General features: G+C 62.6%; 3 protein-coding genes across 3 annotated transcripts; all 3 read left to right on the top strand.

The window, feature by feature from the left end:
* Positions 1-731: 731 nt before the first annotated feature.
* LDBPK_080870 (protein kinase, putative) lies at positions 732-2,591 on the top strand (the record flags this gene model as incomplete). The annotated part of the gene is made up of 1 exon (XM_003858601.1): positions 732-2,591. The coding sequence occupies one exon, from the start codon at positions 732-734 to the stop codon at positions 2,589-2,591; it is 1,860 nt and encodes a 619-aa protein (XP_003858649.1).
* A 4,337-nt stretch (positions 2,592-6,928) lies between these two features.
* LDBPK_080860 (hypothetical protein, conserved) lies at positions 6,929-7,543 on the top strand (the record flags this gene model as incomplete). The annotated part of the gene is made up of 1 exon (XM_003858600.1): positions 6,929-7,543. The coding sequence occupies one exon, from the start codon at positions 6,929-6,931 to the stop codon at positions 7,541-7,543; it is 615 nt and encodes a 204-aa protein (XP_003858648.1).
* A 1,294-nt stretch (positions 7,544-8,837) lies between these two features.
* LDBPK_080850 (hypothetical protein, conserved) lies at positions 8,838-15,203 on the top strand (the record flags this gene model as incomplete). The annotated part of the gene is made up of 1 exon (XM_003858599.1): positions 8,838-15,203. The coding sequence occupies one exon, from the start codon at positions 8,838-8,840 to the stop codon at positions 15,201-15,203; it is 6,366 nt and encodes a 2,121-aa protein (XP_003858647.1).
* Between the last annotated feature and the right edge of the window lie 1,397 nt (positions 15,204-16,600).

Raw genomic sequence — 16,600 nt, 5'->3', positions numbered from 1 at the left:
TTGTGCAGCTGCTGCAGAAGGACGCGCGGCGGCGACCCGACGCGGGTCAGGTGCTCATGTCGCCAGTGCTGATGAAGCACGTGCCGGACCTGATCAACCAGCTCGCCGATGACACAACCAACGACGGTAATTCTGCCCCGGGCGGTGCCAGCGGCGCTTGTGGAGGTGAGGCACCTCGTGCTTCTGCTGCTACTCCGCCAGCCCCACCGCCACGACAAGCGCAGCAGGCCTTGCCGTCCCCTATAAAAGCCGGTGGTGGCGGTGTTGCGAGTTGCGCACCGACCGCTGCCGCCGCCGCTGCTGCCGCTGCTGCCCTCCCTCTGTCATCGTCCCCGGCGTCGCCTTCACAGGCGCGAACCGCGGGAAAGCAGGTACCATCACCACCATTACAAGCGCAGCCGAAACGGCACCCCTCCCGCGGCGGTGGTGAGGCCGGCGCCTTCTCCATCGAGGAGCTGGTCGCTCGCTTCGATGCACAGAAGCAGCAAATTGCAGAGGCGAAGAGACGCAAGTCTGGTGTTCAAGCGGAGCCGCATGGCACAGGCGGCGTACCCCACGCGTCTGGCGCCGATGAGCGACCGCGTCTCTCGCCAGGTGCAGCTGCCGCCCTTCGACAGCAGGGACTCAAGGGGAGTAATGCCGGGGGTGGAGGCAGGGAGGCGCCCACGCGACACTCGGCGGGTGGTGCATCCCCGGGTGCGGCAGCTGCCGCGCCTTCGCGGGCGGCCTTTATGCCACCACCGCTCCCAGCGGCGCTCCGCGATGCAGGCGCCGTCGACCAGCGCCGCCCCGTAGAGCTGCCCACCAACCCGTCGCCTCTCTCCCGACAGCGCGACAGCGCGGCCGCCGAGCAGGCGCCCAATTCCGGAAACGCCGATGCGGCGCGGCAAGCCCGCGGTGACCATTTGAGCGCGCCAGGAGTACGTGGCCAACCGTATCAGGCGCCTCCACAGCGGCGGCACATCGGTGGCCAGATCGACGAGAATTCTGCGCCGCCATCGTCCGCTCGCGGCGCGGCGCCAGCATTAGACGAGCTGAGCGCGGTGCTGTCGGAGCTGTCCTCCTGGCGAGAGCGCAGTGTTCTGCGGCAACAGCGTCAGGGCGGCCACCGCGCACACCGATACGACACAAGTTGCAAGACCGGCGTCGTGCCAAAACCACAGCATGTCGGCGCAAAGGCGGACGCCCACGTTCCCTCTCCGCAACCGCCGACGTCGCCGTCTGCGCCCGCCACGCCGCGCCATCAGCTGAGTAAGTATGCAGAGCAGGCAGGTGCCCATCGGCCGGGGGTGGCGGAGGGCGCACCGACCCACGAACCCAACGGCAACGCCGCATCCCAAGGAAAGCCGCTGCGTGATGGAGGCCGTGGCACAAAGGCTGGCGAGGCGCGTGCAGCCGAAGTAGAAGTGCAGCGCATGAGGGTCGCTTTCGCCTCTCCGGCGGCCAACAGGCGCGGCAGCGATGGCGACGACACGGACGGTGATGAAAGCGTCACGCAGAGTTTTGTCGATGCGCTGGGCACTGCGCTGGACGTCGATGCCGTACAGGCCGCCTCTGCCGCAGCGCAGCAACAGCAGCAGCAACGTCTGTCGCCACCACCTTCACCGGCCGAGGCTGGCAGCGCTTCATGCCTCTCAGGGCGGGTACCATTCCTGCAACAGTCTATGAAGAAAACCTTCCATGTCACGAGCGAGAAGATCGATGCCCTGCAGCCCACGTTGATGGCCGGCACGGTGTTCCGCCATCTCCCTTCAACGGCGCTGCTGGCTGGGACGATGCGTGGCACCGACGCCGCTGCCTGCGTGGGGGAGGCCGAGGGCGTTGCCGACGTGCACTTCACGACGTCCTGCCTCTGCGGTCGTGCCGCGACTTCTCGCGGCTGCCTTTCCATGATCTACGGCAGTTTTGTGTGCTCCTGTGACGCCTGCGTCCGATTCACAGGCTCCATGCATGGAGTGGAGTGGCTGCATCTACCCGAAGTGGCCGATGGGCTGCCGGCGCTGCTGCCCTCGCCCACGCCATCGAATGCACCGGGCGAGTGGTCGACGAAGGAGAGGCCCAGCGCAGGTGCCGGCGCCGCTGCTGCTGTTGCGCTGCGTGCCAAGGCTGAGGAGGCGCCGCTGCACCACAACAAGGGGGCAGAAGCAAAGTGGAAAGGCAGCATGAATGCCTGCTGCGCCCCACCGCCACCAGCGCAGTCTCCCGGCGTCTGGCCCCCGTCCCCGAGAGCGGGGAGCGGCGCACACGCGGGCGATGAAGCCACAGCAGCACTTGGCGAGGCCAACGTCCGAGCCTACAGGCACTGCTTTCAAGCCGAAGCGCCGTTGCAGCTGGAGGAGGCGGCGCTGCGCCAACCTGCGCCTCATACACGAGGGTCTACGCTCACAGGCGGCGCGGCGGCAACGAGGCAAAGTGCCCTGCATGTCCTCTACACCTGCCTCACCTGCGGCTCCCTCATCGGGATGCAGCACGACGGCGTGGAGGGGCTTCTGCTGCCCAAGGTCACTCTTGATGCGCAAAGCCTCGAAATCCTGTCCTGGTGCGCGCAGACAGTCGACGTGGAGGCAGCGGAGCTGATCAAGGTGGGCTGAGGGCCCCTCTCTGCCCTGCACCCGGACAAGCGAAGACGGGACAAAGAAGCGGCGGTGGAGGGCGGCGTACGCAGGAGGGTGCATCGAAGTAGGAGACGAATGAGGTATATACCCAACTTCGCCGCATGGTGTCCTTGATGCATGCGTGCGTGCGTCCCGCGACTCCTCGGCACCTGCCAGTGCGCGTGTGTGTATTCTCTTCGAAGACATGCCTTGTTGCACACCCCCTCTCCCTCTCTTTCTCTTTCCATGCCTCTCTCTAGCACTCCACTGCCGGCGAGAGGCAGACCTCCTCGTCCCCCCTCCCTTCCCTTCCTGCGACCGTGTGCGTGCCTCCCCCGCCTGCACTCATAAATTCGCGCAGGAGGGAGATGCACGCAGGATTAGGGGCTGACGTCGACGCGTCTCTTTGCATGTATAGGCATGCGCATGTGCGCTGATCTCTCCCTCTCTTTTTCTTTTGGTATTTCGCGCGAGATATTCTTCATGTTCGCTTCACCGGTGTCCGCGAACACTTTTTTGCCGCGCGCGCACGTCCGATCGACTCTCGCAAGCACCTGCCTCCTGCCAACATCGCCACTAACATCCGTCTCTCCTCCCTCGCCTTTCTTCTTCTATGTTCCGTATACACAACTCTGTCTCGGTCTCTCTGTCTCTGTGCGAGTTGGAGTGCCGGTCGCATCCATCCGACCTCACGCTGACTCTCTTCTCCACGCTTCGCCCCTCTCCCCTTCCCCCCTCTCCCTCGCCATCACCGACAGACACGTCGGCACCGGTTCCCATCCATGTTCGACTTGCATGGGGTTCTTAGAACTGCCTGCCCTCTCCCCTCTTCCTCTGTACGTCTTCGGCCGCGCAGACAGCGACCACTTACGCCCCAGACCCGACTTGTGCATTGCGCGTTGGCTTCTCTCTGCCCCCCCCCCCTCTCTCTCTCTCTGCGTGTGCTTGCGTGTGTCTGTGTGTGCGTGCGTGTATGCGTGCTCTTCTCTGCTCACTCGTCGTCACCAAACATGTGGCGTCTGCGTCATGACGATGACACACATCGTTGGATTTGAAGTCATCTTACCCCTCCCTCGTCGGCGTCGTCGTCTTTTGTTGCATCCCTGTGCGCGCGTGCGCGTCGCTCGTATCTTTTCGCATCGACATCAATGCCCGTCTCTCTCCGTTTCCTTGCTTCCTTTGTGCGACCCGTTCGATGCACGCATTCCCATGCACCACCACACACCGCCCACTTCCTCTCCCTTCTTCGCCCACCCGTTTCGAACCCATGCAACCCTGCTCTCTCTCTCTCCCTCTCGCCCATACCTCTTTTTGGGACCACATACACACGTGCGCCCCACTGCTGCAGCGGAGCAACACCTCTGTTGTGGATGCTTGTGGCGTTGGGCGTCTGGTCCTCGTGCATCATGTCTGTATATTCGGCGAAGTCGTATCTGCTCTTCTCTATGTGCGTGTAGGGCGTGTGGGCCTTGCCCACAAGCGAGGGGGCTAGCGAGACGACGTTGTTAGTTTCCTTTTTCTCCACCATGTAGAAGGGGAAGGGAAGGGCGGTGGGGGTGGAGTGGGTGAGGCGAGTCGATACTGTTCGCCCTGTGAGTGCTTGCGAGCTTCTATACGTCTTCTGTACACTCTTGCCATCATGTACCATTCATCAAAACGGGGGTCATTGCAACAACGACAACGGCATCAGCAGCACCCGCAGGGAAAGCAAGAAGGGAGGGATCTCCCTTTCCTTCTTGTACGGATGGAAGGCGCGTGCGCACACATGCACACACGCACAGACACACAGAGAGAGGGAAGGGCGCTGCACGCTTATCGTTTCACGAGAGCTGAGCGGTGACGCGGTGATGGGGAGATGAGCGTGTGCCTGTGCGCTGTAGGGTTCTTGCGTTGCCCCGGCGCGCGCCCGCCTAACCGCTCTCCCCTCTTCCCTGCGCACGCATCGGCATGATCGCCATCATTACAGCGATCGATGTAGATGCTCCTCTCAGCATTGCGACAGCGCTGTGTGCCAGAGAAACGTTCGGCAGAGCGCTCTCGCACCTGATGTTTCTCTCCGGGAGGTTCCCTGCTGACCCTTCCTTCCTTTTCGTGCCTTCTCAAGCGCGCTGGCGCCGCCCTTTGCCGACGGCGGCGGCGGGGGGTGGGCGCTGAGCTCTTTCACGGCCTCCCCTCCCCTCACACAATGACCAGTTCTCGTGCGCCTGATAGACAGGCCCACTTCTGCTGCGCCTGTTGTTGCTCTCCCTCGCATCTTTTCCGCCTCCCCGCCTTCGCCGAACCGTCTTTCCGCTCCTGCTCTTCTTTTCCTCCATGCACATATGCGGATGCGAAGCGGGTACACCCACACCACCGCTCACGACAGCCCACCCTCCCCGCCCTCTACTTATCACCTCCGCACTTTTCTTGTGCCGACGCACTGCTTGCACAGCAACACTCTGAGCTGCACACACAGCGATACACACCTACACACACCCCTCCTTTTGCCGCCTACTCTCTCCACCATCATGTCCAGCGTCAACGACTCGGATGTGATTGCGGAGGATGCCGGCATGCGTGCCAGCACCGCGTCGACGCACACTCGTTGCCTTTAGCTGTCGCTGTGCGTTTCCGCTGTGGGGCCGGACAACAACTGTAACCCGCTTGCGTGTGGCCAGTACTTTGATGAAGCGCGCATCTGCCGGCGAGTAGAGCCGGCGATTTCACGGGCTCACCTGAACGACTTTGTGTGTGCCGCCGCACCGCGAGACGGAGGCGAGGCCCGAGATCGACCTCTACACTTCGTGCAGGTTTGTATGGGTCGCTGTTTGCCGCTGACTGTGGCGACATCTGCGCCGCCCTAGACCTCGTCGCCGTGCTGAAGAACGGTGTTGCGACCGCTGCTGCTGCCGCGCCTGCCGCTGAGAAGGATGAGTGCTGTGCGCGTGACGGACTGGCTGACGCGGATGCCTGTGGCCGTGATCCTTCTTCGTTTGCAGCTGCCTCACGGGGACGCTGGCCAGAAAGAGAATGCGCAGGCGAGTCTCGAGTTCACTCGCGTGATCTTCACGTCTGTGCTTGGCGGTGACCACTTCTACGCCCTTCCGCCACGGCACTAGGCACACAGGGCGGGCTGGCCGATTAGTATGAGCCACAACTTCAACTGATTGACTGGAGTGAAGAACGCCGGCGCGGAGGTTCTAAAGCGGGCCATGGAGCGGTGCGAGACAGTGAAGACCTTTTCACCGACGCCTCCGAGTGTGCAGGCACTAGGTGCGAGCCTGGCGGAGGTCTACACCGCTTCGCCCCTGGCGGCGAACACGCCGGTCCATGCCAACTTCCAAGGTGCTCGGTACATCTGTGACGAGACGGTAGTTGGGATGTCGCTGATCCAGAGTGTCTATGGGAAGCGGCTGCTCTGTGCCATGGGCGGGTGCGGGCGTAGTGCCAAGGTATGCGATCCGATCGGGTGTATCGTGGCGCGCTGGCTGCCAGGCAAGGCACTATCGCCGGACTTTGCCCTCGCGGAGAAGCTGTTCCGCCGGATGACTGCTATGCATGTATGAATATATTACATATTATATACGTGTACTTGGGCTTTGTTTTTTGCCCTTCCTTTTTTTTTTGCTGTTTAGTCACCTCGACGGTGCGCGGTGACGTCCATCGCACACCCGCACCCACCCCATCTGACTATACATCACCGTCTCGGTGACTTTGTGAAGCGCAGCCTCTCCTCCTTTTCACGGTCTTCGGATTTTTTTTCTTCGGCTTTCATCTCTTTCTCCGTCTGCCCTATCTCTGTGTGTGTTTAGGTGGTAGTGGTGGTGTGGGGAGCCGCCAAGCAGCCCCGCATCCCCTGCCGAATGCCGAACCGCTTCTGGTGGTGACAGGGCCAAGCACCTACGACGTGGAGAGGTGAGCGCGGCTTACTGCCACTGATGTCGGCGGCGGGGTCCTGGGTGGCGCTGCCTCGGAGCGACCTGCGGCTGTGAGTAGGTCTTTATCACCCATATGGTGGGCAGGGCGTCCACGTGACCCGCGCGTATCCGACCGGGCCCTCACACGGCGCACTGGTGTGTGTGGGTGTGGGGGCCGAGCCCCCCGAGGGGCGGGAACGCACCAGGCGATGGGGCGTGTGGCCGGCCGGTGGGCAGAGCGGCGCCGGCCTCGTGCACCCTGGCGGAGGTTATCCGCGCGGAAAAACAAAAATAAGATCGGTCTCCTGGTGCAAATGCCTCTTGTCGACCGCCCGCCCGCCCGCCCTTCTTTTCTTCTCTTCCGCGCTCCCTTTTAAGCACTCCCTCCATGCCTTCTCGTCTGTTGTTCTCTCATGTTGTTTTGCCATAGGAGTGCCGATGTCCTCTCGAGGCGCCGCGGCCACGGCTATGGCGAAGGTCAGCCGCCTCGTCTCCCCGCGTCTCCGTATCATCCATCGCGACTATCTCACCCGCCGTGGTGGCCGCACGCACCAGCGGCGCTCGGCTGTTGCGGTCGACTACACGCCGACGTACTTTGCAACGTACAAGAGCGACCCGGGGCAGTGCCCGCGCCTCATCGATGCCGAGGCAGTGCACGGCGATGAACAGGCTTTCTGGTCCGCTCGCCGCGACTTCTACCGTGGCGGGGCATCGCGGTCGTACTACCCCGCATGGGACCGGCAGGCGCAGGCGCTTATCATGCTCACCCGCGAAGTCCCTCGCATTCCGCAGGAGGCCGCGTTTCGCTTGTTTACATTAGGCTTGAAGATGATGTTGCTGCCACGGTTGGTGGCCGGTGTGGAGCTGATGCTGCCGTCATGGGTGACAATGAACGCTGAGTCGTTACTGAGTGAGGGCCTAGCGGGCAAAGTGGCGGAGGCGGATGGCGACGGCAAGGCGACAGGCGCGGTAGCGGATGCTGCTGCTCCGCCCTCGGCATCTTCGGCGGGTGCCAGTGAAGACAGCGGCTCGGCGAATGCGGAAAAGAAGTAGCGACGCGGGCAGGCAGAGGCGATGCTGCAGGTTTTGGGGCGTTGTAGCGTTGCCGCTTCGTCTTCCCTCTCACGGCGTCGATCCGCGCTTCCTCAGCCTTCCCCTCTCTGTTGCTTCGTGATGGATGAGGGGAGTGCTCTTATAGGCGGCGATGGCAGTGATCCAATCTGGTTCAACCTCTATTCGAAGCGCTCGCGAACCTTTCTTCCTCTCGTGCGTGTGCGTGCTTGCGCCCGGGCCGCGTATATCGCAAGCTCTGCTTCGGACGTAGTTTCTGTTACATTGCTGTCCGCGCGTGGATGGGTCTGACGATGATCGTGATTCTGTTGGTCTGCGCTCACAGTAGCTGGCGAGGGCGCGAAGGACAATGAACACAGAAAATCTAGTGCCACGACATGGGCGACACGCTCTCTCGGGAGTGGGGCGAAGGTGCGGCTTGCGCGTGTGTGGTGGATGCGTCTTTGCTTGCCTCTTTAAAGTTTGTTCTCTGTTGCCTGCACCGTTGCTTATCCACCTCCCTTGGCGCGCCCCGTAGTGGTGCAGGGGCTCTGTAGAGGCGGTAGCGCTCCTCCCCGGGAGCGAGGGGGAGGAGGGGTGGTGGTGACGGTGGTGATGGAGGGAGGGACAGCCTGAGACGACTGCGCGCCTGCCAGTCTGTGCGTGTCGCTGAGGACGTTTCGTGACAGTGCCATCCGTATAGGCCGCGCCAATCTGTTCCCTCGCCACCACCACCACCACCCCTCCTCCCCTCTTCCCCTTCCATATGCGTTGTAGTGGTGCTGTAGAGTTTCCACTCCCCTCCCTCACTCCTTCTCTCGCCACGTGTGTGTGTGTGCTGCATCCATCCAACGCACATATATACGTATATGATACACCGTATATATATATATATATATCTACCTACATATGTACACTGTATGTGCATGTATTTCTTTCTTCACTCCCCCTTCCTCCCTCTCTCTACACGTGGTGTATCCTCTCTACATGTTCCTCTCCGTTGCTCTCTGAGGCAAGTCTTGTGCTGTGCGGTGCTGTGTGTGTGTGTGTGCTTCAACGGAATGCCCGTGCAGGCAACGCATCACAGAGAAAAGGACGCAGGCAGACCACCAAACGAGCAAGCAGAGCGACAAGCAGACAGAGGCGGTGCTTCCGTTGTGTCGCTCGTAGGCAGAAGCTGCACCCACACGACTTTCCCTCCCCCCGTCCCTACCCTTCTTGGTAGTGAGAAGTATCACCAGCACCGCCGCTACGACGAAAACCCCTCGCTCTCCCTCCCCATCTACACAACCAGCTCATGCTGCATTACATTCAGTTACTTGGCTCTGACACGCCGAACGGGTACGGTGGATGCTGCTACTACGGCCCGCTTGATCATCCTGCTCTGCATGCGTCTACCCTTTCCTCTGCAACGGGGTCGGGCCCCCCTACAGGGGGGGTGCCGCCAGCCTCAAGGCACAGCTATGTTGTTGATGCCGAAGCGACCGTTCCCGCTCCTACGCTTGTGCCATCGGTGAATGCAAGTGCTCACGCAACACTTCACCAGTTCTCCCCGACTGGTGAGGTAGCCGAGCCTGCAGTGCCCTCGTCGTGGAACTGGTCCTCGTACCTCACGGCGAAGCGACCAACGTGGCCGCGAGCTGGTCCATTCCACACGGCCAAACTCCTACACCCACAGCCACCTTCACCATCCGTGTCACCATCAGCGGTAGCAACGGCGTCAACGCCGCACGTGACGGCAGACACCGGCTTCAGTGGCAGCGAGGGCTACATTTTCTTCAACTGTCCAGAGGGTACACAACGGTTTAGCTCGGAGGCGAACATCAAGCTCAAGAAGGTGCGAGGCTTCTTCTTCACGCGGTGGAGCAGCTCGAAGACTGCCGTGTATCCGCTTCCGTCGGGCAATGTCGCCAGCTCCGTCGAAGATGAGCAGCACGGCAGCGCATCAGCAGACGCCGTCGACGCTCCCGCAGACACGACGGCGTTAGAGATGCCTGTCGGCGCGGCGTCAGCTGTGATGGGGTTGCCTGGCATGCTCTTCACCATCAACGATGCCGGTGCACGACATGCCACATTCTTCGGCCCAAGTGCGGCTCTGGACGATCCACCGCAGCCCGCTCATATGGAGGGCGTCGCGCGGGCTGGCACGCGCAACGGCGATGGTGGTAGCGAGCCCCACAACTCCAACAGTGAGCAGGCTTATGCGCACGCTTGCGGATCTCCGTGTGCTGGCGACTCAGCGGCGACTTCATCAACGGGAGGTTCAGCGGTTGCTGCGCCAGGAGCACAGCTGCCGTCGCCACTGTCGTCGGCTGGTCTGCGCGGCTTCCTGACGGCTCTACGCTTCCACTACTTCCAGTACCGACCCATGGTCTTCCGGCAGCTCCACGGATTGGTACGACATGCGATGGATCAAGCTGCCGTCAGCGACCACAGTGTCGACGCCACGAGCGCGGCTGCAATCGCAGGGAACAACCAGCTGCACTTTGTGGAAACGGTGGGGGAGCCGACAGCATCACGTGGCGCGCAACCGGGCAGGCCGCTGACGGGGCTGTCGCCTTTCGTTCATGCAACACTGCCGCTCAGCCCGCAGAGTCTGCTTGTGACGTTTCGCGTATCGGGTGGCCGCAGAGGTGGCGAGAGCGAGAGCGCCGCCACAGCTGCAGCCGCTGCGGGCGATGCGAGGATGAGCCTTTTACAGCCGACGTCTCCGTCCGCCATGCCGGAAGACGAGCAGCAGCGTCATCAGCTGCGTCACGCGTACTTTGCAGGGCATATCGAGAGAGCGGACCAAAGGGCAGACACAGATACGGCAGGGTCGACGATGTCCTTCACGGCCCCAACGAGCCATGATGTCGTCTTCGGCTACGCGATCATTGTGGCGCCAGGGCCGAGCTTCGACGCCGCCAAGGCGCGCGCGCTAGGTGTCCGCTCGGGCCCCAAGTACGGCCAGCTCAAGCTGGGGATGTCTGTGCAGGCAGACACGGATGCGGGGGTGGCGGACACGTCCGCCGCATCCATGCCGCCCTCGCAGAATGCCACCGTTGCCTTTGGGCACACCAACGACCAATTACCCACCCCAACGCAACGCTGGGTGCACCCTCATCAGGTGATGCGGCCCACCGCGGCAACGAGGCACGCATACATCTCGCTTGTGCTGGACGGTGATCGACCTGAGGATGTACGAGAGGCAGTCGCACGGCTCTTAGGCAGCTCCGTCGGTGGCGATGGGGAATCCCCTTCGAGGAGCTCTGCTGCCGCGTGCAGGGAATCTGAGGAGGACGACAATACCTGCTGCAACGCTGCGGTAGGGGAGCATAGCGATGGGGTGCTGCAGCGGCTGCTGCGCGAGTACTTTCCTCACCTCGCGTACTACTACGAAGAGGACGATAAGGTGGGCGAGGGGACGGCGGCAGCTCCACCTCATTCGCAGGAGCCACGTCTGAGGCGACGACCGCGTCAGCTCGCTGTGCGACACGTCGTGCACGTGCAGCCCACGTCGTACTTTGCTCAATTTGAGCGTCGCTGCCGCCACAACGCGCTGCTCCATTCGCCATTCGTGCGTGAGGACAGGGCTCCGGCGCGGCCGAAGACACTGCCGCCGTCGTTACACCGCGAAGCTGGCGCACCCGGCGTCTACGCCGCCTACAACGCGTACATATTCGCGGATGTAGCTGGCCAGCACGATCCGCTTCATCATCAGCGCGTCTGCGCCGCAGCGGATCACGGCGAAGAAGAGGCGGTGGCGGCGAGGGTCGAGGCGGGTGGTGACGCGGTCGTGGTTAAGAACGTATCTTCGCCGCCGCGACAGGACTCTTCTAAATCTCTTTCAGCGGTGCAGCTATCGCTGGCCCCGTCGCTCTCTTTCACTCTTGACGACATGGCCGACACTGCTGATGGTGACGCGGAGATGGGCGAGAGGGGGGAGTGCGAGAGCGACTCTGCGTGGATCGGGGAGGCGCACAGGTGCCGCCCGCCGCCGCCGCTGCCGCACGGGACCCCTCCGGAGGCAGAACTGCCACGGCACAAGACATGGCAGCTGTTCACCAGCTATGTGCAGCGGCACTTCACAGCCTTCCCGACGGCGCTCGTTCATCGCTATCATCTACACCACCTCGCGCCTTCCCTCTTTCCTATTGTGGGGGCGACAGCGCTGACGCAACGAGCTGGTGGTGCTGGTAACGCCACTGAGGATCGCGCAGCTCGTAGCGGCACAGCAGCAGGGGCTGCTATCTCCACGGAGGCTTCCAGCAGCGGTAGTGCGGTGCGCGCGCAGCGCGCAAAGCCAAGCGTGTCGAACTCGAGTAGTTCCTCGGCAGAGGACGTTGTGGAGTACTGGCCTTACTCGTTGAAGCTGCGGTGCATTCCTGAGGCGACGCTGCAGCTGCCTTACAAACAGCACGCCACAGCGAAGAAGGCTACCCAAGCACAGCAGGGGGCAGAGATGGCAGGGCCGGTGCGGCAGGCACCATCAACCGTCAATGCTTCTTTGGGCCACGATGCTGCTACTGCTGCTGCAGTGCCTTCCCCTCACTTGCCGGCTCCCCGCAAGCGTGAGCGGCAGGTGAGTTCGAGCCGTGATTCTGCGTCAGCACCGGCTTGCACCGTGCATGCTAGTGCTTCCTCTTCGACAGCAAATGCAGCAACTCCAAGAGTGCTACCACCAGCAGCAGCAGCTCGCACTCGGCCTCCTTCAGCACCACCGCGCCGAGCTGCTGTCGTGGATGGAGTCGCATCGTTGCTGCCATACCCTACGCCAGCCTCTGCGCTAGCCCTTCTCTCCACCGCGTTTCTGCGCTCGCTCAGGACAAGTTCCGTCGTTGCCGCCGCCGCCGCCGTAGCAGCAGCTGGAGAAGTACCTGCGACGCCCTCGACGCCGACGGAGAGTCGTGTGGACAGACACGGCGGCTTCGCAGCTTCGCAACAGCGCGTGGACGTGCCCAGCACTGGTATGGGCGGCATGGGCGGTGGCGCACTGGGCTTTCTCGGCACCGGCTCCGCTGTTCCCAGCAAGTACCGAAACGTGAGTGGCACCTTCCTCGAGTTACACCTTCCCGCTTACTGCTTTCCAGGAGGGGACTGCCCTGTCAAGCCTCTTCTTCACGATGATGATAGCGCTCATGCCTCGGGAGCTGCAGCGGTAGTGGCAGAGGATACACCGTCGGCGACATTTGCCAGACCCCCCGCGGGCGAGGCCACATGCGCGCGACGTGAGGGTGATGCCGTGCTTGGTTTTGGCTCGTCCGACTCCTCCACTTGTTCTCGCGGCCCCGCCACAGCTAGCATCGATGGCTCACAGAAGATTGTGCCACGACGCTGTTCGTCAGCACCGCTGACGATGGGTTCGCAGCAACTTCGACGTGGGGTGGTTATCCTGGACTTTGGCGAGGGCAGTGCCGGGCAACTCGCCTCCCTTTGCGGGCGAGTCCGTGGCGGTAGCGCATGTAGTCAGCGTCCGCCTAGCTGCTCGTTGACTGCGTCACCGATGCACGCCACACTTGACGGCCATCGAGTGAACGGCAGGGACCGGCGCGAGGGTGCCGGCGACCACGCGGAGGACGCAGAGACTTACACGTCCTCTCCCCACGCAGCCTCCGCGGAGGATGCCACGGAGTTCGAGGATGATGCGGACGTACGTCTTCGACAGTTTGTGCTGGACATTGTACTCGTCTTCATATCACACGCGCACGCCGACCACCACCTCGGCCTCATGTCCCTCCTCACGCTGCGCCATGAATACCTTCAACGCGGCCCATCCGCGCTGCCGCCGGCGCCAAAACTACTTATCGTGTGCCCGACAGAGGTCTACGCGTTCATGATGGACGCCTGGGGCAGCACGCCACCCTACACGACATGGCTTCATGAAGAGTGCGTCTTTGATCTGATGCCGCCATCCTTCAGTGGCCTTCGCAGGGAGGGCCGGTGGCCCGACGCGCTGGCGGCCGAAGAGGGCGATGCTGCGCCGCACGGGCGCCAGGAAAAGCTCCAAGCGGCCACCGCCGTCGCGGACAACAACGTTCCAGACAGTGCGGATGGCACGGAGCGCGACCAAGACGCTGTCGGTGATGGCGGTGTAGACTCACGTCGTGCTGCATCGTTCACGCATCGATTCCGTCATGACCGTCACGCTCTTCACGCTTCCAACAACCAGCCAGAGCAACAGCATGTTGTACCGATGCCGCTGCTGCAAGCGCACCTCACTATGTGGAACCAGGCCATCGCAGTCGGCATCCGGCACCACCAGCGGCAGCCCCCCTCCGACTCGCCCCTGCCATCTTCCTCTGAACCGCTGGCAGGCACCTCGATGAAGGCAGCGGCAGCATCGGTGAAGGGCAACATCTGGTGGGACGCGGAGGTGATCACCGTGGATCACCCCGCCAACGCCCACGCGCTTCTCTTGCGTTTTCCCTTCTGCTCATTGATGAAGGAGCAGGGCATGCACGGCGTGTGTGGCGAGGCGGCGGAGGACGGCGGACCCCGCACGGCCAACCCAGACGCGGCTGAGGCTGCGACTGGACGACAGCGCAGCCAAGAGCCGCTCTCGCGTGTCCCTGACAGCTCTCGTGTGCTGCTCTTCTCAGGTGACACACGCCCGTCGTCCTTTTTGGTAGAACGCAGTTGGGCCTTTGCCACGTCGGCGCCGAGTCGGCTGCCAAGATGCGCTGACTACACCGAACTCACCATCCAGGATGGGGTCGTGCCTGACGAAGCCGACTCAGGCAGCGCTCTCGAGGGGGGGAGGGCGGCCCTCGTGGCGAAGGCGAACGCAAGCGGCAGCATGGATAGGATTCGAGAAGCAGCGCTACCGCGACTGCCTACTTCGACGCCGCCGTCGTCGCTTTCTTCGCCAGTCTTCATTCTCTTGCACGAAGCGACGTTCGGGCCCGGGTTCGAAGGCGAGGCGGTTCGCAAGAAGCACTCGACGCTTCCCGAGGCACTCCGCATCGGCGTTGCGGTGCGGGCGGAGTTCATCGTCTTGAATCACTTCTCGCAGCGCTACCCAAAACTGCCAGGCTTGTCAGAGGAGCAGCTGGGGGGACGGTCGGCGGACCTCGTCTGCCAACGCCGCACGCGAGCCTCCGCCGCGGTGGCCGCGACGTCGGCGGTGACTGCTGCGGAGACACAGAACCCTGCCGACCATGTCAGCGGCGGCCTAGCGAGCGCAAGTGCGCCAAGGTCAAGCAGCCCTGGCGAGCAGCAGGGGCTGGCAGGAAAAGCTTTATCAAAGGCTTTGAGGCAGGAGAGCGGCCGCAGCAAATGGGAGCGGGATGCTGAGCAGACAGCGGACGCAAGCCGGCCACTGCCGCCGCCACACATCGCTACGGACGACGCGGCCGCATCGCCTTACGTGAACATGTCCTTCGCCTTCGATCTTATGTTTGTGTCGTTTAGCGATATGCAGCGCGGGCTCGTGCCGCGACTCACGCCGACACTCGTGCGGCTGCTGGAGGAGTACGACTCGTGGGGAAGCGGCACAACGCAGCGGATGCGCAGCGGCGGAGGCGGCGGTGATGGTAGTGGTGGTCGTCCGCAGAAGCAGCAGCAGCAGCAGCGGAAGTCGCCCGCTACTCCATCAACGACGGCTTCGAGTGCGCCAGCCGGTATCGACAGCAACACGAGCGGTGCAGCAGCGCAGAGGGCGGCTTACGACGAGTCGGCGTAAAAGAAGATATCGAGCAACAGCGGAGAGGGCGAGTGCGCGACGCGCCAGGTATGCCTTCTAATAATGCGACTAAGGCATGCCGCGAGCTCGCCCTCCCCTCCCCTCCCCCTTCGGTATGCAGGAAGGAATGCACGCATGCCGAAGGGGGAGGGGAGGGGAGGGCGAGCTCTCGGCATGCCGTTCGTTCCCCTACCATGCAACGGGCACTGATAAGGCAAGGATAACTTGGAGCGGGTGGGCGAGGAAGATGATGGGTAGCGTTCTCCTCCGCCTCTATCCCTTCGCGTGACGCGGCGTGCATCATTACTTTTGCGGAGGTGATGGGCGGTGGACAGGGAGGGAGGAGAGGCTGTAGGTGGCCGATCAGGTCGTCCCGCCATCGCACAAGCCACGCGTGCCTGCTGATTGCCTGCGCGTGTGTGTACGTGTGCGGTTTACTTCTCCGCCCCCCTTCCCCCTCCCTTTCCCCGTCTCACTCTTCGCTTCCTGGTGCTGCGATGCACGTGTGCGCATCGGTCGCTGCCGCGACGCTCGACGTTCCTTCTTTTTTCTTTGTGCACGCTTTCACTGACTGCCCTCCTCTTTCCTCCCTTCTCGCTTACTCGCTTTCTCCCGCGCACGCACACATCTATATGACATGCGTAAACCGCGCTCTCTCGCTCTCTTCCACTTGCCGCCTCATCCCTCGCCGCGCTTTCACGCACCACATCCGCGCAGTGAACAGACGTGAGGTGGTCAACGCAGGCGAGTGAAAAGCACAAGAGGGTTGAGGCACAGCAGGTAAAGCACGCACACGCAGCAGTGGCGCCGCATACGCGCCTGCACAGGTCCTCACGCACACACTCCCGATTCTTCACGGGACTCTATCTGGCGCGTGCCTGTGTCTCCGCTCCACCTTTTTTTTTTTTTTCGTTGCCGCCCACCACTCGTATCGCCGCTACCACATCGACAAGACAAGGAGGAAGGTGGAGGCGCAGCCCTTTTCTCTGCCGCACACGCACCCCCCCCCCCCTGCCCCACCGGCTCTCTCCACACCCACGCCCCGAGCTGGCCGTACGCATTGTGAGACAGACACGCATACGCGCATAGACGTAAAAGGAAGTGATCTACACTTGTGCATAGACGACGAAGGGCTTTCACCGCTTCCCCCCCCCCCCTACCGCCTCACCATCGCCATCCGGCTATCCCGCTCGTGCGTGCGTGACGCAGTCGTCTCGACGTTTTTCCTTTCTCCACACAGCAGCCGTCACCCTCTTGCTTCGGTTTCCATTCCCGTTTTGCGTGCGCACGCACGCCGACGAGCACGTTAACCGGTTTCGCGTCCACGGCACGCACGACAGCAACAACAAAATACACAGTCACAGCGGCACGTCACGGCAACTGCCATCATCGCCACG

Source organism: Leishmania donovani, chromosome 8, assembly GCF_000227135.1.
Source record: "Leishmania donovani BPK282A1 complete genome, chromosome 8".
Classification (NCBI taxonomy): domain Eukaryota; phylum Euglenozoa; class Kinetoplastea; order Trypanosomatida; family Trypanosomatidae; genus Leishmania; species Leishmania donovani.
Note: the sequence above shows the minus strand (reverse complement) of the source record. Positions and strands in the feature narration are given on the sequence as shown.